Source organism: Acipenser ruthenus, chromosome 2, assembly GCF_902713425.1.
Source record: "Acipenser ruthenus chromosome 2, fAciRut3.2 maternal haplotype, whole genome shotgun sequence".
Lineage (NCBI taxonomy): Eukaryota > Metazoa > Chordata > Actinopteri > Acipenseriformes > Acipenseridae > Acipenser > Acipenser ruthenus.
In genome coordinates, this window is record NC_081190.1 from 85,197,672 (window position 1) to 85,219,196 (window position 21,525).

The 21,525-nt window shown below is 37.2% G+C and overlaps 1 protein-coding gene across 4 annotated transcripts in view; it reads left to right on the forward strand.

The window, feature by feature from the left end:
• LOC117968158 (protein ZGRF1-like) overlaps positions 1-20,041 on the forward strand; it is a 28,672-nt gene extending 8,631 nt beyond the window's left edge. Inside the window, exons 12-30 of one of the 4 annotated variants that reach the window (XM_059003017.1) lie at positions 403-1,061; positions 1,501-1,639; positions 2,113-2,297; positions 2,858-3,057; positions 3,889-4,031; positions 4,964-5,110; positions 5,264-5,378; positions 6,742-7,004; positions 7,551-7,710; positions 10,539-10,616; positions 11,401-11,542; positions 13,326-13,453; positions 14,768-14,891; positions 15,047-15,223; positions 15,440-15,574; positions 15,906-16,170; positions 16,686-16,825; positions 17,046-17,119; positions 19,162-20,041. In XM_059003017.1, coding sequence (XP_058859000.1) covers positions 403-1,061; positions 1,501-1,639; positions 2,113-2,297; positions 2,858-3,057; positions 3,889-4,031; positions 4,964-5,110; positions 5,264-5,378; positions 6,742-7,004; positions 7,551-7,710; positions 10,539-10,616; positions 11,401-11,542; positions 13,326-13,453; positions 14,768-14,891; positions 15,047-15,223; positions 15,440-15,574; positions 15,906-16,170; positions 16,686-16,825; positions 17,046-17,119; positions 19,162-19,312 — 3,425 coding nt within the window. In that variant the 3' untranslated portion in view covers positions 19,313-20,041. The remainder of the gene's footprint in view (positions 1-402; positions 1,062-1,500; positions 1,640-2,112; positions 2,298-2,857; positions 3,058-3,888; positions 4,032-4,963; positions 5,111-5,263; positions 5,379-6,741; positions 7,005-7,550; positions 7,711-10,538; positions 10,617-11,400; positions 11,543-13,325; positions 13,454-14,767; positions 14,892-15,046; positions 15,224-15,439; positions 15,575-15,905; positions 16,171-16,685; positions 16,826-17,045; positions 17,120-19,161) is intronic. The other 3 variants (XM_059003010.1, XM_059003028.1, XM_059003035.1) reach the window with 3 other exon arrangements.
• Positions 20,042-21,525: the final 1,484 nt, after the last annotated feature.

The following is a 21,525-nucleotide window of genomic DNA, read 5'->3' on the forward strand; positions in this document are numbered from 1 at the left end:
TTTAGCTGCAGGAGCTGATAAGGCATGATAAGATTTTTTTTTTTTTTTTTTAAAGCTACATGAAGCTAAGAAATTGGGAATGGGTGATTTCCATTACACGAGAGTAGATGTTAAAACTTCATGCTGATTTGAACTCGGCTCTCGCCAAGATAAGCACCAACTAAGACGTAGCTTTACAGTAAACTAATGTGATCCATATGCGTCTCCATCCATTTACGTTTCCTTCCATATGATGATGTAGATATCCTTCTGTCTGGTGTTAATGGCTGAAGTGTAATGCTGGCTCCAGGGATCAGCTTATTTTGCCTCCCTGGCGCATCAGCACACACAACGATATACTAGATACAACATTGAAAATGAAAATGAACTTTATCATTAAAAAGGAATTGTTGCTTTTTACAGGTAGCAGTGTGTCAACAGGTTCAAGAAACAGTAGGGATGCTGGAACCAATTCTGCGTTCAGACTGAGAGCCCCGATAGTCACTGCTCCATTGGCAGCGAGTAGTGTTGAAGTACCTCCTGAGTCGGATGTCTTTTCAGATGTAAATGAGTGCAACGAGGTTGAACAGCGCTCTGCAATTTCCTCCTTGAACAGCTTCCACAAGCACTCACCTAGCCTTTCTCTTGGCAGAGTCAGGCCTGGGGACATAAAAAGCAAAAATGCCTTCTGCAAAGAGACCATTGAAGCAAGCACACAGGAACCTACATTGTCAACAATATGCAATGTGACTTCCCAGGGCAGACAAAGTAAATGGCTGAAGTATCAAAACACTTCTCAATCTGATCGAATTGCTCAAAACAGAGGTGAATGGTGTGGAACGGCACAGGATGGGAGTGGGGAGAGAAAGGAGGCTGTGATGCAGAGAAGCGCTGCTGCGGATTGTCTTAGCATCCACCAGATAAAGGAGACACTCGTTAAACAGCAGAGACCTGTTAACGGACAAGGTGTAATTGCAGGGAAACAGATCCATTCCCTAAATTCAGGCCCCACATACCCAGAGTGTAAGCAGCAGGGTGCCTCAAGAGCACAGAGGGGGCCCAGTGTTTCTCGAGATTCTCAGGTGTGTGGCTTCCCACTAACTCTTAAGCTTTCCCCCAAGTTATGCAACAACAATTTTCAGTCTAGAATTCTCAATGAAAGGCCTGCAAGTCTACCGTAAACCTTTAACAGCAAAACTAATAAAACCCAACTTCCATGAATGCATTTTGAGTTTGTAAAACCTTGCAACAAATGTAGTTTAATTTTGACGGTTAAATGAAAAGTTCTAAACTTTTAAATGTAACATCTCTAAAGTATCTATTTGCAGATTGATATCATAAGTTGTAAAGACAGACTATAAATAATCACTTACTGGTACTATAAGCATGATACCAGGTCTGTGGATTTTGTTGGGATGTAAAGCATTTAGACAACAGTAAACTGCCCTGGTACAGTAATGTTGAAGTGATTGTTTTCATTCTTGTAAAACATTAATATGTGTTGATGTTTACTTATTGTAGAACATTGCTATTGCTGAGCTATCCTTTCCCCAAGAAAATGTTGTGAAAGATGTCAGTCTTCCGAAGAGAGAGATTCATATACCAGTTGTCTTCCAGTCACATGCCCATTACAAACAAGTATTTACAGCAGCACTGACAGGTACGAATCAGTTAAAACTAAACATCAGACTGATCACGGTAAAATAATCTCATTGTTTTTGCACACTTTATCAATTCTGTTGCCTATTATTTAGCTATCTATGTTTTCCATATCCTAGTACTGTAATATCTTAGATGTAGAGCGCTGCTCTACCATTCTCAATAATCATTGATGCATTGATATTAATAATATAGTGCCCTCTTAATCACTCTAAATTTTGAAAGCAATAGTTTGTACCATACAGTATCTCAGGAAGTATTGTGTTGTATTGACAAAAAATGTGGACGGTATCAAAAGCAACCATGGGGAATTTGTTAGGTGATAATTAGAAGAGGATCCAATGAAAGGTGGCTGATCAGTGGAAACCCTTTTTTTTTTTTTTTTTTTTTTGGCATAAATGTGTACCCTCTGTATATATAAACTGTATTGTTCGGTAATTTAATCAGGGACTAATGGTTTTCATTTATTTTTAGAACACCTCAATATCCTGCTGTTTGACCTCTCTCAGAGTCTTCACAGAGCTTTGTCAAAAGTCGATATATCCTCGTATACCTCAGTGAAACCAGGCAGAGAGGACAAGCAGGACAGCTTTGTTCCTTTCTGTCAGCACCAACAGCCTTCCAAACTGGTCATGGTAAAGAAGGAGGGTAAGAACAAGGTAAACTGGAGCCTTGAACATACATTGACTATACATTTAATTAAAACAAAAGATCAGTTTTTACGTTTGGGAGTGATGTAAGCAGTGATGAAAAACCAGTACATAGAGTATCTTCATGTAAAGGCACTTCTTTGCTAAGCAGTGGCATTACTGCTCAAACTTTTTCAACACTGAACTGACTACCATTACCTCCAGTAAATGTGTATCCTTAAATAGCCAAGAACTGCTTAATGTGTCATTATCAGAAATATTGTGGAACGTATTACATTTCTACAATTTAACTTGTTTTTTAACAAATAGATTTGTTATAAATATTAGATTTATACTCATCCATTTAATCCCACATATAACAGCAACATAATCTTTTGTTATTGTGGAACTTTCTTTTGATAAGTTCAAGAGCCAACATGAAAACAGTTTTGGTCTGAGAACTTGAACATTGCTTGAAAGTTTCACATTTAACAAGTTGCTTCAACAGTTGTCAGAACAAAGCTGTCTGTGGGGTTTTCAGAATACCTCTGTTATTCAAGCTTGATATAAACATTGTGATCCTCTTGTAGGGTAGATTCTTCTACACTTGCGATGCTTCAAACAAAGATAAGTGCAGTTTTTTTAAATGGTTCAATGAGGTGAAACCAGGCAGTTCATTGAAAGTTGGAGAGTCGCAGGCTAAAATGATGCTGTCCGATGTGAACAGTATGTCAGCCTACATCAGAAGCCAGCATATACCATTGTACAGTCAGTGCCATCTTATGGTGAGGTAAGGGTTTACTTTTTTTTTTTTTTAAAGAGTTTATACAGTTGAAATATCACATTCCCATTAGAAGTGCATTCAGTTTAGATGACTAAATCATCCTTAAGATAAAGGGATTTAAATGATTCTATAGTTTAATGGAAAGGTAAAAAAAAATATGCAAATGAGTTATTTCTTATACAATAAAAAATGCAATACAAATTTAAACAACGCTTTTAGTGAACACCTCATTGTTTCACAGATTCTTGCAACAAAAAAATAGTTTTGTAACCAATATAGATTTACTATCTGTAATAAAATCAGGGAGCGTTCCACAGATATAGAGCTTGAAAACTAAAGTCGTATCTACCTACAGTTTTCAGCCAAACACATGGCAAAGTAAGTAGCCCAGCATTAGTAGTATGAAGTGTGCAAGCCAAGTACATAGGGAGCCAGATAATTCACACTCCATTTTGTTAAAAGCAAAGTCTTTACAAAATATCACTGGTAGTCCATGGAGACTGGTCAGGTAAAATGTCTTTGTTAAAGTAAAGGTATGTGCAGCTGACTTCATAACAAATTGCATTTTCTGTGTGGAAGATTTAAATTAACCTGCAAGAAGGGTATTCCAATAATCCAGCCGAGACAGTCTGCAGAGAAGTGCCTAACTGGTAATATGCTGATTTACAAGCTGCTCTAATATGCTGCTCTTTTCACATCCAGTGAAGGTAAACAGGAAACCAAGAAAAGCCGCTGAAACCATTTGATTCAAAGAATATTTCCTAAATGACTTAATTGAATGGCAAAATATTTTATGTTTGAGTAGCTCAGGGGTCCATATCTCATTTTTTTTTGTAGGAAATCCTTTGATTTTCAAAGAAAGCAGTTCTACAAAGGAAAATTTAAAAACCATAGACATGACGTTTCAGAGTTGACTGAAGTGAAACCCAGACTTTATCTCAGGCTAAGCAGGAAAGAGAACTCTTCAAGTTACAGCAAAGGTAAATGTTTAAACAGACAGAGAGGAGCTTCAATCAAAATCCATGGTGTGTAAAACGGTTACACTTCATAAACACATGAATATTCTGAAGCCGGTCTGCCAAGATATATCTTAAGTTCTGATGATTAGGTATCTTCACAAAAGCTAAAAGTTTGTATGTTTTAAATCACAAGTCTAAAAATGTTATTACAATAAGTGAAATAGAGAGAGTGCAATCATTATCTAAACAGAATTTATTTTTCATTTTGTATTACACAGTGCAGTACTGTCATGCTGAATTGAGCTGTAAGGATTACCAGACAATGAGAAAGCTCCTTTTATGTCTAGTATTCTTCCTTAGAAACCAGCTAGTGCCTTGCCACCCACCTTGCTGTACATTGCAATATGTCATCACAGCTGCATGTGTTTGTTGAAGTGGAATGTGACAGACATGCTTAATGCATGTGTTAACTATATAATAACAATGCATTTAATCATTTATTTAAACATTGATGCACCTCACACTGGGCATAGCTGGCTAGGTAATTGACTGTAACTACATCTTAAGAAAACATTTTTCTGTAGAAAGACCCTTTCTATGTTGTTGGGGTTGGATGGCACTTGGATACTTGAGACCATTAGCCAGTGTTACAGTGAGATTTTTCCATATTTTTATCATGGTGGACATTACTGCTGGGATAATGATTATGCAGGGCCACATTGGCAGTAGCTATCTGTGAGTTTACAAACAATACCTGGTTATTCATAGAATTAAATATTTAAAACTTAGTTAAAAAGTGTCTAGTTTGAACAGGCATTGTTGGTTATTAGAATGTTCGGGGCACTGCAACAGATTAATAGATTATTCCATTTTTGTTCCAGATACATTCTTATATGAAAATGATTTTAACACTGGTAGAAGATAATACAATTGACTTTCTTCTACTGTTGCAGATGATCTCTGGGTTGTATCAAAAACACTGTTGTTTGACCCCTTGGACACTTTTATTGGCTGTAGCGCTTTCTTTGGACCATCCTCAAGCAATGAATTGGAGCTTGTGCCTCTAAAAGGATACTTTACATCAAACTGGCCCTCAGACAGTAAGCATTTAGACAAAGGTTTCCATATAAAAATACATAACCCCCCAGACTTGGTATACAATTTGTTTGATTTTTTTTTTTAACAATACAGTGTGGGTTTGTAGCAGGTTGATTTAATGAAAGTATGTTTCCCTTTGATTTTTGTTTCTACAGTGGTTGTTCATGCATTACATGTTTGTAATGCCAGCACTGAACTGACATCCCTAAGAAACCTGCAAGAACACTTTAACCCAGCCTCACTACCTCTTATGCCTCGCTTATTAAAAATGTAAGTATCAATGGAAGGCTGATGTGTACCAAGCATCAAACCATTGTTTGATTTAGAGCAATGTCTGAAGGGTAGAGAGCCATGAAAAGGAATGCTTCAAAGCTCTGAAAAATGTATCCTTTCGGGGAGAAAAAGACAGGAAAGGATATCTAACAGCAGCTAGTTCTATTATTTAAATTCTACAAATGACAGGGATGCATCTCATGAATGGGCACAAGCAAGGTATGAATCAAATGGTTTGTATTGTTCTCTTATACCAGAATGAAGTTGACACACAAAAGGGTATCAGTACAGAACAAAACTGAGAAATTGTGCTAGTAAATCATGTGCTTGGTATGTTGCATGGTAGATTTTAAAAGGCACTATTTTCAACTGAATCTATACAGTAAATGTAAATCTAAAGAGTAAAACTAAAAATGATGACTCGTGGGAAAAAGCTCCTGACGAGCATTAGCATAAATACAAGTGTAGTGCTGTGATTTTAATAGGAGTTAACAGGTTCTTGCCCTGGATAGGTGCACTAGATAACCACTGTTTGAATGGGTGGGATTTAACACATGAAAGTTCAATGCCACAGTTTAAGCTAGATTCAATTATACTAACAGGAAAAATAAATCTCTGAACAAGAGAGATTATGGATTTATCATTTAAATTTGAACCTGCTTTATATCATGATTTATGCAGGCATAATTCATGATATAAAGCAGGTCATGATATAAACTGAGTTTCATGTTTGCATATGACAGCACATTATGAGTACGAGAAATGTGTGCAGTGTTTTAATACTGTACATTTAGTCGTTCTTTACATTTAAAGTAATGCATATAGTTTACTACAGGACAAATACGCTTTGTATTATTAACTGGAACGAAACAGTTTATGTCTATCTAAAAAATGCATGAATTGGCAACTGATGAGAGCTATCAATTAGGCATTGCACTTGATGTTTTCTTTTTGTGTGCATTTGTATAAGACTGACTACTTTTGGTGACGTTGGTGTTTTGTAACTTAACTGTGTCCCGTTAAGACCGCCCACACAGCATTTGACAGGCTGCACAAAATGTCAGTTTATCAGCCTAAATGACTATTGGTTGTTAGTTGCGTTGGAAATTAATTATATGCTGTGTTTACTTAGTAAAGCCAGGCCACGCAGCATTTGACAGGCTGCACAAAAAGTGACAATAAGCGGGTTTGTGAGATGATATTAAGAGAGGTAATTTCTCAAAGAACCTATGGTGCATGGCGAGTGGTTTTTGAAAAATTGTGATAATAAACGGGGTATGACAAGCGAGGTGATATAAAACGGGTTCATCTGTATTTAATTAATTTGTTATAAAACCGTTTCTCTCTCTTTTTTTTTCAGGCCAGATACCAATAACAGTGCAGATCAGCTGTGCAGACAGAGGAGAGGATTTGTGCCTCCTGCCATCACTCCTCGTCCTGCAGAGAGTTCTGGACTCCTGAGTTCAGGCAGAGCACCTGATCTGGCCGCGGAGATGATAGACAGCTACCATTTAAACACAGACCAAGCAGCCGTTCTCTCTCAGATTGCCAAGATGATGGAAGGGAATAACAATCCAGACAATTGCAGTGGGCAGGACTTGCTGCCTATAACAATTGTACATGGTAAGTATTTATGACAGGTAATCACAAGTGTTTACAGTTTCTGATCATAAAATATGTAAATATTACAAAAGGTTAACTTGTGACAGGCATGTACAATGTACTGCCAACAAGGCCTAACCATTAATGAAGTTTTTTTTTTTTAATGAAAGAGCAGTGCATACTGTAATAATGAATTAAAGCAACAAAGCCATCCTGCATGACACCAATAATGTCACATTACCCCAAAAAAACTTTCCCACACCCCAAACTAAATCTCTCACTTACATTTAAAAAAAAAAAAAAAAGCATAATGCTAATTAATTTGACTCCACCTGAATCAGTCAGTGTCCCAGATTTAGTTCACAATTGGAAAGACCTTTATATGCTTTTCACACCAAACATTTAACATGCAGTATGGAATTACTTGAAATTTCCTTGACTGTAGTACCAAAATTGTGTTTTTTATGACATTTACTAATATTTTTTTTTCTTTCCTTACCCAATGGATTTACTATAAACACAGTAGGTGACAGTATTTCTGAAATGTGCTGTTGTTGTTTGCATTAGGAGTCTTTGGATCTGGGAAGAGTTACTTGCTGGCAGTGATTGTTCTCTTCCTGGTGCGTCTTTTTGCTGAAATCAAGGCTGCTGATGGCCCAAGACGGACTTTGTGGAAACTTCTCATCTCTTCCTCTACTAACGTAGCTGTTGACAGAGTACTTCTTGGGTTTGTATTGTCATACCATCAACAAATCTTAACATTGAATTGATGCTGGAAACTACCTAAAACTTGTATAAGAAGTAAATCTCAATACCAAAGTATAATTTGGTTATCTTAGGAACGTGAGCCCACAGACATAATAATTCCCTTCTGTTTTGAAATGTGTTCCTTTGCAGTTTAAAATTGTATAATATGTCAACCAAACTACAACTATTTTCGCTCTGTCAAAGTGCACACACGATCTGCTGTCTTGCCCATTGAGAATTGGCTTGCAGCTTTTCAACATTACGTAATACATGTCAAGGGTGCCATTTGAGTTACAAATGAATCCATCATATGAGGAATAGTCCATTAACACAAAAGTCTGTCCTACGTATTGTGTTTCTAATGTCCTACATGTACTGTACATTAAACACTTACTGATATATGTTTGGTCGCTATGATAAAATTATGGCAGTGTTCCTACCATACAAAAGATTGTTGAATTGTAAATATAAGCTGCATTTTTAGCACAGTACTTAGTGTGTTTTATGCCAATTATAGTGGCTTGACCGCATCCCACTGTAGGAGACGGCAGGTCACAAGAAACCTTTAATGCCAATTTGATGTAAACATAAGGCCCTCCATTAAAACAGTTTAAATGCCATAGATGTGACACAATACAAACAATTAGTGTGAAGAACACTCAAGACTCAATTTCTGATTGAAATATCTCTAGCAGATGTGACAATGTTTGGGAGTAATTGCAAGTGACAAAAGGCAGTTTACATGTTCGAGGGCTAAGAATAAATTATAAAACCACAGAGAAAAGGGGGATTTGTCACCCTGTAGCTCTAAAGTAGTCGATCCCCTCTATAAATGTTTCAACACTTTGAAATTGAATAAGCTATATTGCAGTTAATCAGCCAACTGCTTTTGCAAAACATCAAGATCCTAACATAATCCTGATGATATTGTTTAACTATTAAGAGTTTAATTATTATTATTATTTTTTTTTGGAGAAAATCCCTGATTTATTGAAATGGGAGTTAAAATAGAAGTGGAAAAACATATACATTTTTTAGTGTATAAATCTTATTCTTCAAAAACGCTAGGTTTGAGTTAAATCATTCTGTAAATACTAGGTAATGTGGTAATAAAATTATACCTGATAACTAGATTATCCTGGTTTATAGAGCTGCAGTATACCTCTGGGGCATGTGCTCAGGTTTTCATGCATACCCATTTCTGAACTCCTTTCTTTGACTCCATCTGGACCCTGTCACATCATGTAGTTACCATAAACACTTGCCTTCATTTAACTAAACAGGTGTACCCCTCAAGGCTCTTTCTGTAGCCCAGACAAGCCCTTTGGCTAAAGTCTTTGCTGCTGGTACTTTAGTTGCAAAAAGAACCTGTGCTACAACCTCACATATGTGCTGAATCCCCACTGTACTAAACCAATTTTATATTATTTAATTTTGTTTAGATTAGACATTAATATCTGAAGAGTTGACTGTGGCGGCAGTAAAGGGTTAGTCGTTGCCAATTATTTTTATTATTTTCTCCCAATTTGGAATGGCCAATTATTTTATTATGCTCAGCTCACCGCTACCACCCCTGCGCTGACTCGGGAGGGCGAAGACGAACACGCTGTCCTCCGAAGCGTGTGCCGTCAGCCGAACGCTTTTTTTCACACTGCGGAGTCACCATGCAACCACCCAAGAGCTACAGCGTCGGAGGACAACGCAGCTTTCGGGCAGTTTACAGGCAAGCCTGCAGGCGCCCGGCCAGACTACAGGGGTCGCTGGTGCGTGGTGAGCCGAGGACACCCTGGCCGACCTAACCCTCCCTCCCCCCTGGTGGCGCGCGGCCAATTGAGCGCCGCCTCCTGGAAGCTCCCGTCCTCGGTCGGCAAAGTAATAGCCTGGACTCGAACTCGCGATGTCCAGACTATAGAGCGCATCCTGCACTCCACGTGGAGCACCTGTACTGGATGCGCCACTCGAGAGCCCAAAGCGGTACTTTTTAATGTCTACATTTTACTAATATTGCATTTCTTAATCTGCTAGTATATGTGTTCTCTATGATCCTCTATTGTTCTTTCTGCTTAGATTATTATTTACCATGCTCACAAGCTACTGCAGCAAAATTTGCTACTCAGACAACTCAAGACTGATTGGGAGGAAGTGAGGTGGGGAAGCATATTAGTAAAACCCATTGGTGAACCATGGTTCAATGAAGCCTGGGCAACATTAATATTTTTTTTCACCACACGTCCTCATAATCAGCCTTGAGTAGTCTATTCTGAAGCAATTTCTGCTGGAATATTTTTAATGATGGCAATTAATGACCTAACATAAGATAATGACGTATCTACTCAGAACCTACTGGGTAATATTGAAATGAAAAAATAATATTTCTATAGCTGAAGAGTTTAAGCTTTTGTAACGGTAAAACACATGATTTCATGATCAATATACACAGTGTCATTGCAGTCATAACTTTCCCACAGAATTGGAATTTTGTATTTATTAACAGATGCTATAAAACTAGAGTGATTTCTTTTGAATATCTTAACACTGTAATATGAACTATTTCAGTCATGTCCCTATAGTTGTTTTGAGTTGAGTTAATGAAAGAAGCTGGAACGTTCACTATGTAATGAGTTAATCTGTGTATGGGCCAGGAATCACAAATGAGATACAATAATTGTGTAACTGTACTATTGATATGTTCTCTTTTTTTTTTTTTTTTTTCTTTCTTAGTCGCGTTCTGTGACATTACTAGGGGAAAGGGAAGTCAAAGACCACATCTTTAAGTTTTATTTGTATTTGTTTGTTTATTTTATCCAGCCTTCTAGATCTTGGGTTTGATAGATTCATCAGAGTTGGAAGTGTAAGGAAAATTGCCAGACCTATCTTACCACACAGGTAACTGTGAAGTGTTTTCAGGTGTTATTGTAGCACATTGCAGTTAAATATTTGCTTTGAAACACATGCCTCTTTATATGTAATTACTGTGATGGCCACACTATTTATTTATTTATTTATTTATTTATTTACTTATTTATTTATTTTCTTACTTGAAATGTCCACTAAAAATCCAGCTTTGAAGATAATTTATTGTTTTGAAAATACCAATAATTTAGATAGTATCAGAACATTCTGATTTAATGTATAGTATTAAAAACAAAACATGACATATGTAAATAAATATTTAAATTAAAGATATACATTTTTTTTAAAGAACAATAAAATCCCTTTTTACAGGTTTGTAACCGCAATGAAACCGTGATTATCGGGCAGTACCTTGGTAGTTGACCTTGTCTGAACTGAAGGGCTCTTGCCTGTAGGTTCTACTGCTTAATATATCCCTGTGATACATACAACAAAGGATACAACAATGTCTACAGGGTGTTCTGTAATCCTAGCCCATTCATGCATTTTCCCTCATGCAAAGTACAGTCACATTAGTAGCAGGTGATTGCATGACAGTGGGTTCTAATGAGTTCACTGGTCAGCAGTTAAGTGAATGTATATTAGCGTAATGTATGCCGACTACTTTTTAATGTTACTGATGGCTCTAATTTTTCATTTACATCCGTGGTGGGGGATGAATGTCACTGACATGCTAATTTTGTATTTACTGCTGTGATGGGAGATACTGACATACACAGAATGATTTTATTTTTTAAATAAATTGTCCTTTGCTTAGTCTGCATGCAGGGAGTGACAGTGAGCAGCTGCGGGAGCTGCAGACCCTTCTGAGAGGGGACCTGAGCAACATAGAGAAGGCTTATGTGAGGAAGAGTATTGAACAGCACAAACTGGGCAGAAACAAAGGGCTGCTAAAGGAGGTAAGAAAGATACAGCGACGATGTGCTTGCCTTGCCTGTAAATATAAGGCTACATTAACTGTACATTATTAAACAGTGGAATCCTGGAGGCCTGTCCTCCCTCATTGTTGCATCAGTAACAACAAAGGGGTATTCTAAAGGGTTATTCTAAATGCATATTCCCATTGTGATTTGGTTTAATGGGTTCTACTGTATTAAGAAGCACTATAAAGGCATGCAGACTCAGTCTTTACATCAATTTGTGGCACAAACCAGCAGAAGAGAAAAAAAATGTGCCACTATATTTTTTTTCCATTATTTAAGTCCAACAAATCTTTTTTTTTTTTTTTTTTAAATTAAGGCTCAGTATTGACTCCAGTTAACTTTTGAACTCGCATACATTTTCAATGATTTATTTATAGAGGGTCCTTTTCTTCTTTGTGCTTTAGTTCAAACCGCAATCTGATTGATTTTGTAACGAATCAACTATTAACCCATTTACGCCTACTCAGCCTTGCAATGTGCAGTCACATTAGTATCAGGTGATTGTCATATAAAACAAGACAGTGGGTCCTAATGGGTTAACTAGTAACTAGTTAAGTGGATGTATGTGAACATAATGTAGGCTGTCTGTGAGTCAATTTAGACAAGTTGTAGAACCTTAAAATGTTCATCGCTCACAAGTGAGTTCATGGCAGTCTCTGCAGTAATCACTGAAATAAGCTCCTGAATAGCCCCCTAGGTGACTGTCAGTTTATTTCTGGCCAAAGCAGCAGGCGTCTGCACTGACGTCAGCTATGGGATGTTAGCATTAGGGTTGGGTTTATTCTAACAGTCTTTAAATGTAGCAAGTTTGTTGTAAAAAGCCCTTTAGAGGTCCGTCCCCTGAGGCTATGGAAGTTGTGCCAGTCCCCGGTGTACAGTTTCTGTAACCTGGGATCTCTGCCAGCTATCTGAGACCTCTCTTCCCCACCATCTACCTTTCATGTGTTACAATTGCTATTTAGATCCATAACACCACAGGGTCAAGGGCCATCTATTATCATTGTTCAGCCATGTGTTTTGTGACCTCGAAAGTGCCTGATAAAAGGGTTGAGACTAAGACACGTGTTAAACCTTGTGCAAAGCTAGGCTTTGATATTTTTGTACTTCTAGGTAGTTCAAGCACAAATGTTCTGTTATACAAAGATCAAACACAAATGGTGTCAGAGAAAAAATAGGGTATAATGTCAGTAGAACTTTCAAATATTACTGGATAAAGTAGAAAATAAAATAGGGGCATCATGAGGCAATATTCTACTGAACCCTGTTACCTGTAGTATCGTGTTTGACAGTACAGAATGCACGGCCTTGAGTGCTTGATTGTTAGTTTGTTGGCTGGGTAGAAACCAGACTTATCAGAGTTTGAAAGCGCCTTGAAGGTGGGAGCACAATTACTTGGAGCATCTGTATCCCAGACAGCAACTGCAAACAAGAAGTCAAGGGCCACTGTGTCACATGTCTTTAAAGAATGATGTGTTTCACAGTGTCTCAATGCAATCTAATTTAGTATAACACCATTAAATGAATTGATAGCTATGCTCTTCCCTAAGCTAACATGCAGTGTTTTCTAAATTACTAATTCATATGACAATAAAGTCATTGCAATCCTATACATTTACTGAATTGTTAATGCTTCATGTATACAGCCAGTAGAGAGGTTACCACCCACAGATTTATACATCCCTCTATATTGTGTACTATAAAATATGTGGTATAGAATCCAATGTTATTGTTTCTCTTGTGCATTGTTCTCATTATTCAGGTACAGGTGGTAGGAGCCACCTGTGCAGCATGCACATTTCCTTGTATGAATAACCTGACATTCCCTGTGGTCCTTTTGGATGAGTGCAGTCAAATAACAGAGCCAGCCTCTCTGCAGCCTATTGCAAGGTATGAACTAATTTCAAACTGTTTTATGTTTTGTCAAACCTGCAACAGCTGAACTTCACATTTTACATTCGAATTTAACCAAAGAGATGTATTGAACGTGTGTACTGTACCACACATGCACTTTTTCTGATTTGTGTACGTATACTGCACTGCTAACAGGATGTATGTAGTTTCCATAAGGAGCATCAAAGCAGTCAGATTACTTGCACTGGTCCACGTGTCAATCAAGAAGGATTTACCTCCCCTTGGACAGGCAGCTGCCCGCCCCAGAGAACTCATTCTAGACATGAAACTAAGCCCATTCAACCCTAGCATGAATCGTCCCACTTTTTTATATTTGGCTGGTGTTACATGACAACATTGAGCCTAACATAGCACAGTAATATGTACATTTCAAAACATACTGCTACATCATCTCTCCTGTCCTATGTCTTGTGAATTTAGTTATGTCAGATTATTTATAAGTCTTGTATCTTCAACTGTTGTATGTTGTACATTTATTTGACAACTGGCTTAGGGGAATGCATCTTACAATACAATGCAACACTTGGCCATGTGCAGAATGTTAATTCAAAATAATAAGTATTTAATGCTAATCCCCAGTTTACTGGGCAAGTGTTTGATTGTTACATGAGAAAATCTAGATTGTTTCTACTCCATATTCTGATAGGTACTCCAGCTGGGGGTTATTTGTTAAAACAAACTCGGACTACCTATTTGTAGCAGTATAAAAACATGTATTTGTATTTTGTTATATCACTGATGAATTCAATGGTTGTAACGTTTAATTGCACATGATTAGGGCTTCTGTTTTTCAGGTTTTATTAATTGTATTTTTCGGTGCTTATTTTGAGCTATTTGAGTGTTATGTAAACGTTTTTATTTCGGGGCTTTTGTTTTTTATATACTGTATGAAATTAGTGTTTTCGGGTACTTTCCAAATTGCTTGAGCTTTTTTTTGTGTCAAAATATGTATAGCAACTCGACAGTACTTGCACACTTAAGTTGTACCTTCTTTCCTTTGCTGTCTTCAACAACGAAATCCCTATGGTCACCGGCACATTCTTCTGCCGGTGACCATAGTTTTTACGGTGTTTTCCGGTGTTTATTGGCTAGCCACCGATTTTACTTTTTTTTTATCGGGTTTTATCGGTTAAAACCGAAAATCAGAAGCCCTACACATGATATAATATAAAGCATTATTAAAGTACAATATTATGGTAAAATCAAATTCAGCTGTACCTTAATGAGTCTGATTCCCTTTAAAAATATCAGGATTAAGATGCTCGCTGTGCTGATTGCTTACTTTCCCAGGTTTGGATGTGAGAAGCTGGTACTTGTTGGTGATCCAAAGCAGCTGCCTCCCACCATCCAGGGATCTGAAGGTGCTCATGAAGCTGGAATGGAACAAACTCTGTTTGACCGCCTGTGTTTGATGGTAAGATTTTTAAAGGCTCCGTAATTTATATCCTTAATTGTTATTTTATGGGTATTATTATTATTATTAGTAGTAGTAGTAGTAGTATTATTAGTATTATTATTAGTATTATTATTATCATTTATTTATGTGTTTATTATTTTTTTTTCTTAAAGGGATATAAACCTGTTCTGTTGAGGACTCAGTACAGATGCCATCCTGCAATCAGTGCAATAGCCAACAAACTTTTCTATGATGGCGCTCTCATTGATGGTATCACAGATTCAGATCGAAGCCCTCTGCTGGATTGGTTACCAACTGTATGTTTCTACAGTGTTAAAGGAACAGAGCAGGTACAACTGTTACCCCCTTTGTGTGAATCTGCATATCAATTATAGATGTTCTGCACCAACTACCATATATAGAGAAATCAATTTACCAGGCAAAGCCCAAATATACCAGTTTGTAGTTATCCTTTCAAGGCCAAAGCATATTATTAAGGCCAAAACACTAAATGTGTACTAAAATAATATCTTGTGGTAACACACATATGTTTGTGTTCTTTGCAGATACAAAACGATGGCAGTTTTCACAATATTGAAGAAGCTGTCTTTACTCTTAAGCTTATCCAGAGTTTGATTGCCAGTGGAATAGAGGGGTCGATGATTGGAGTGATTACATTATACAAGTCTCAAATGTACAAGGTTAGTAAAACATGCTAAGAACAGGCATGTTACTAAATTAAACAGACTATTACTAAGTACTGTTTGCACTATACAAGTCATGCACTGGCGTCTTTTACACAGAATTCTCTGATTAAAGCCAATTGGGCAGTAAGTGTTGTGATTTTTGTCTAGTGATGAAAAACATAAATAATTCTGATGTTGCACATTAATGGACAACATAAACTATAATGTAGAATTCAAAAGTTTGTGTATTGTACTTCGTCCCTCTTAACAAATTTCTAAGTTTGCGTGTATACCTGTTCGTTAAAGTTCCAAATGTTCCAAACCTTTTTTTACAATCAATTTGCAGCTTTCTAACTTACTGCACAGCGATACATACTGTGACCACAGTGAGGTTAAACATGTCCAGGTGTCCACAGTGGATGCTTTTCAAGGAGCAGAAAAGGAGATCATTGTTTTGTCCTGTGTCAGGACCAAACAAGTAGGGTTTATAGACTCTGAGAAGAGAATGAATGTGGCACTGACCAGAGGGAAGAGGCACCTGTTGATAGTGGGAAACCTGCACTGCCTTCGCAAGAACAAGCTTTGGGAAAGGGTGATTTGCCACTGTGAAGGTAATCCAAGCAACCAGACACTAAAGCATTAAAACGTCTGTAAATGCTTAGGAGTGCAGCACATTTATTGGGTACCTAATTCTTCGTAAATGTTATCCATGTTTGTTAATGTGACATGCGCTGCTCATTTAGGTGTTTGATGTAATGTTCAGGTTTTTTTTTTCCCCAAAAACAACAACATAAAATACAAAAATGTTTTTAAATGCATGTCAACTCAAACATAGGTAAGAAAACTCTATACAAATAAAATAAAAGCACCAAACTGCTATTTATTTTTTTTTAAACTAAGACGGACATACATGTGTTCAAAGCCAGTTGCGTCATCTATTGTTTTCATGGGCAACTTAACGCTTGCTAAAATTAGTTCTGAACATAGTTGTCTTTTCAGGTTAGAAGAGGTACTATTGGACCTTAATTGCTACAAGACAGTGTTTTTTGTTTTTTTTTCGTATTATTGATTTATCATGTAAACTTTACCACATACACTTTTGTGTGGTGCATATTTCAATTCCTAGGTAGAGACAGTGGATTACAGCATTCTTACCAACTTGAGGGGCAGCTAGACAGCATCATGAAAGCTTACCTGGACAAGAAGAATGAAGAAAGGGGGAATACTAAAGCAAAGAAGGGTCCCAAAACCAAAAAACGAAATGAGGTAAATTGTGTTGGCAAATAACACTTGATAATTATTTGCATGTTATGGAGATATTCTGAGTAATGGATGTGACACAGGGAATTGTGGGTTATGCCTATATACATGCAGGTTACTATTAGGTACTTCAGAGTGCTGGTAATTGTCAATTGAGTATAAAACATGAATAAATAATGAAGCCAAATAACAAACTGAATAATCTAAATAAAAACACTAATTGTAGGTAACATCTGGTAGCCCAGTGGATCTAACAAGAAGTTTACCAGAAACACAAGATCAAAATGAAAACAAACCCAGGTATTTTGTTTTTGTATTTCATTAACTGAATATACCAGGGGTATATTTTACTATTTCACAAGTTTTTAATATATAGGCATATTGATTTCCTAATCTAAATTACATAGCAGAAGTTTACCAGTCTGGACAGACACAATCTCTGCACTTGCAGTACTGATTGCTAATAAAAGTAAGTTGCAATTATTTGAAGATGGCACAATTATGTATTGGGGTATACCAAGATATTTAGTGAGCCAAGGGTCTAAGCCGTTCTGCATTTTTATTTCTGGCCCATTGGAAAGTAGTGTTAAAAGCCACATAACTAAGATCCTAACAAAAGTCAGTTATTTCTCTGTTAGATGGCAACATGCAATCTAACTTTTTAGAGGTGCAGTATATATATATATATATATATATATATATATATATATATATATATATATATATATAATATATATATATATATATATATATATATATATATATATATATATATATATATAATTAGTGCAGAGGTGGCTAAACCTGGTCATGAAGAGCCACAATCCTGCAAGCTTTCTGGGTATCTATAAATCATCCGTGGCTAAAGACCTGGAAAAAAATGTTAGTGTTGACCAATTAAGAAAATAATTGGTTTAATTAAGTGAGAACTCTGGTGGAAACGAAACCCTGAAGACCCTGCAGCTCTCCAGGACCCAGGTTGGTCACCTCTGTACTAGTGGCAAATATATACAGTGCCTTGCATAAGTATTCACCCCCCTTGGACTTTTCCACATTATGTAGTGTTACAACCTGGAATTAAAATGGATTTAATTGGGATTTTTGCCATTTGATTTACACAACATACTTAACACTTTGAAGGTGCAAAATATTTTTTATTGTGACACAAAAGTTAATTAAACAAAAAAAAAGACATTTGTTGGTTGCATAAGTATTCACCCCGGAGTCAATACTTGGTAGAAGCACCTTTGGCAGCAAGTACAGCTGCGAGTCTTTTTGGGTAAGTCTCTACCAGCTTTGCACATCTGGATCCTGCAATTTTTGCCCATTCTTGGCAAAATTGCTCAAGCTCTGTCAAGTTGGATGGGGACCGTTGGTGAACAGCAATTTTCAAGTCTTGCCACAGATTCTCAATCGGATTGAGGTCTGGGCTTTGACTGGGCCATTCTAAGACATTCAGGTTCTTGTTTTTAAACCACTCCAGTGTATTTTTGGCTGTGTGTTTAGTGCCATTGTCCTGCTGGAAGGTGAACCTCCGCCCCAGTCCCAGGTTTTTTGCAGACTGAAACAGGTTTTCCTCTAGAATTTCCCTGTATTTGGCTCCATCCATCTTGCCCTCAATCCTGACCAGTTTCTCAGTCCCTGCCAATGAAAAGCATCCCCATAACATGATGCTGCCACCACCATGCTTCACCGTGGGGATGGTGTTCTCAGAGTGATGAGCAGTGTTGGCTTTGCGCCACACATAGCGTTTTGCGCTAAGGCCAAAAAGTTCAATTTTGGTCTCATCAGACCAGAGAACCTTTTTCCACATGTTTGCTGTGTCTCCCACATGCCTTTTGGCAAAATCCAAACGGGATTTGATATGGGTTTTTTTCAGCAATGGCTTTCTTCTCGCCACTCTTCCGTAAAGCCCAACTTTGTGGAGCGTCCGGGTTATAGTTGTCCCATGGACGGTTTCTCCCATCTCAGCTGTGGATCTCTCCAGCTCTTCAGAGTTACCATTGGCCTCTTGGTTGCTTCTCTGACTAATGCCCTCCTTACCTGGTCACTGAGTTTTGGTGGGCGGCCTTCTCTAGGCAGAGTCGCGGTTGTGCCATATTCTTTCCATTTTTTAATAATGGATTTTTATTTGTAAATAATTTTGAAAAATATGTAGATTTTTTTTCCCCATTTCAACATTATGGACTATTTTGTGTAGATCAGTGACAAAAAATCCTAATTAAATCCATTTTAATTCCAGGTTGTAACACTACAAAATGTGGAAAAGTCCAAGGGGGGTGAATACTTATGCAAGGCACTGTAATTGTGTGTGTGTTTGTGTGTGTTTTCTTCTCGTACAGTTTTTACTTGGAGAATGAGAAGTTTTCAACACAGGATGAGAAGAAAAACAGAAAATATAAAGAGATTTTTAACACTGGGAGCTGTGTTGAATCGCTGTCAGGTCTGGACTGTGATGAGGACCTTTGGGATGAAAATGTTTTTTTAACTTGAGGGGACTGCTATATGACTACCCACATCCAAGACATGCATGTAACATTTAAGAACTGAACTGTACACAAAAGTCAGAAACCGATTTCTGCAGTGCTAGAGGAATACAAAAAAAAACAAAAAAAAACACGGAAGTTATTGATATTGGTAGGCTTTTGTTTTTGCCCCTTCTGTCTTTCTGTCTTCGTTTTATTATTATAACAACCCTGTGCCTTAATCCACCTATCCTTTATTGTGTTATAAATCCTGTATTCTTAATGTATACATTCTACTGCTTAGTGGTTTACCCATTTATGTTTGATATGATAATATACATGTAAATATTAAATAAAATGGTTCTTTATGTCGCTGTTAAATATTTTAAATTGTGTAAAATGTCTCTGAGTTTTGACTAGACTATGAAGCTGTAATACAAGGCAACATATTTAGCAATTGTGCATAAGTTACCGGTATGCATACTACCTCTTCCTGACTGCTGAGTAATGCATGACTTTAACTCACCAGCAGCGTATATTGCTTATTTATTATAGCAATGCGTACCAATGAAAGTAACCCTGAAGTCGCTTCCCTACTGGTAATGGACGGACTACCCTTCTAATATAATCATATGCATTATGTGGCCAGTAGATGGAGCAAAAGAATAGCTCAGGCCGTTCCTGCCTACAAAAACCCATGATATGGTAATGTCAATAAAATACTACAACAAAAATACCTAACGATATAGTAAATGTGTATATCAAAAATGGGAAAACACCACTTGCATAACAAAAACTAACAATAAACAAATGTTAGCTAAAAATTTTTTTTTTTTTTAATTATTTGTATTTATCTCACTGAGAGAGTTGCTGCAATACTTAAGGAAAACAACGCTCTTTTAATAAGCTTTTTGTAAACGTCAGTCACACTTCACTTAAATCCCAATCACTCAATGGACCTCAACTGCAGCAAACCTAAATCCTCATTTAAGTGTATTTACCCGATTTCTTCTTTTTGCTCTTTCAGATGCTAAATCAGTTCCACTATATGGCCCTTTCTTTCCAGCTCCTTAAAGACTAGCCACGGCCCATACACTCTTGAAAATATGAAAGATCCTAATCATATGACATATCACGTTCCAGTCTGAGCTCAGAATAAAAGCTCCAGATCGGGGATCATTGGCTGCAGACAACAGCTTCATCAGCCGGAAAGTTGGGATTTTTCTCCCGTCCTTCAGCTTTCTCAATCCCTTCTTTGTTTAGGGGGAAAACAGCCAACTCGAGCCACCCTGGCCATATGGTTCATTCTGAATTTGCCCTGTTTGTATTCCTTATTGTTTCTCCAATGATTTCATTTTGAAAAGTGCGTTACAAAATCGCAGTGTCAATGTAGGGCTACATTTCATTTAGGACAAGTTTGTAAAACAGCAAAGGTGTATAAACGCATTTTAACACATTATATTTATATATATATATATAACAAAAATAGCTCAAATAATGCTAGCAATAAGACTATCTCTTAATTTGGATGGCGTTCTGTTCGTATCCCGATATTCAGTTCTCAATTCGAAACAAAGTACTGTCTTTTTTGACAGATTAATTCCACTATTAAATTTTAGTCTTCAATATGCCGAGTATATTACAGATTTAAGGCAGCGCGGAAAACAAATTGGAACAAAATTGTTGTATCTGTATTGCTTGTTTTCTTCAAGTTATGCTGCTTGAAGGCTTTGTATCAGAAAACCTAGAGACTATCACACACACACACACTCCTTAAAAGGCTTTCAGCAAATCATTAAATTCTACTGAGGTGGCCACGCTAGAGCCGCTTTTCATGCATTAAAAAAAGAATGGCCCTTGAAGTTTAGAAGATGCCCAAGAAAAACTCTTTGAATGACATCAAAAGAATGAGTTCCCATAGCTGTTGAAGCACGAGAGCTGTGTCTTAGCACAAAAAGAGATTGGGGCACTGGCACTGTCCTGTAGCTCTATCCCGGCACAATTGGGTCACAAAAATAAGGAATTAATTACCATTGGAGAGTAAGGAGCCCATTCATTCCAGGCAGAGTTTTATTAAACGCCAATATAAATAACAAAACAACTCTTGTGGCTGCACTATCCCTACACGCCAAAGGAAGGATTACGTTGAGGATTAACATCTTAAAGTCTATGAGACTTTCTGACTCAAGACTCTGAGCTAGTAATCGTATTTGTCTCTTGGTTCACCGAGCGAAAGCTCCA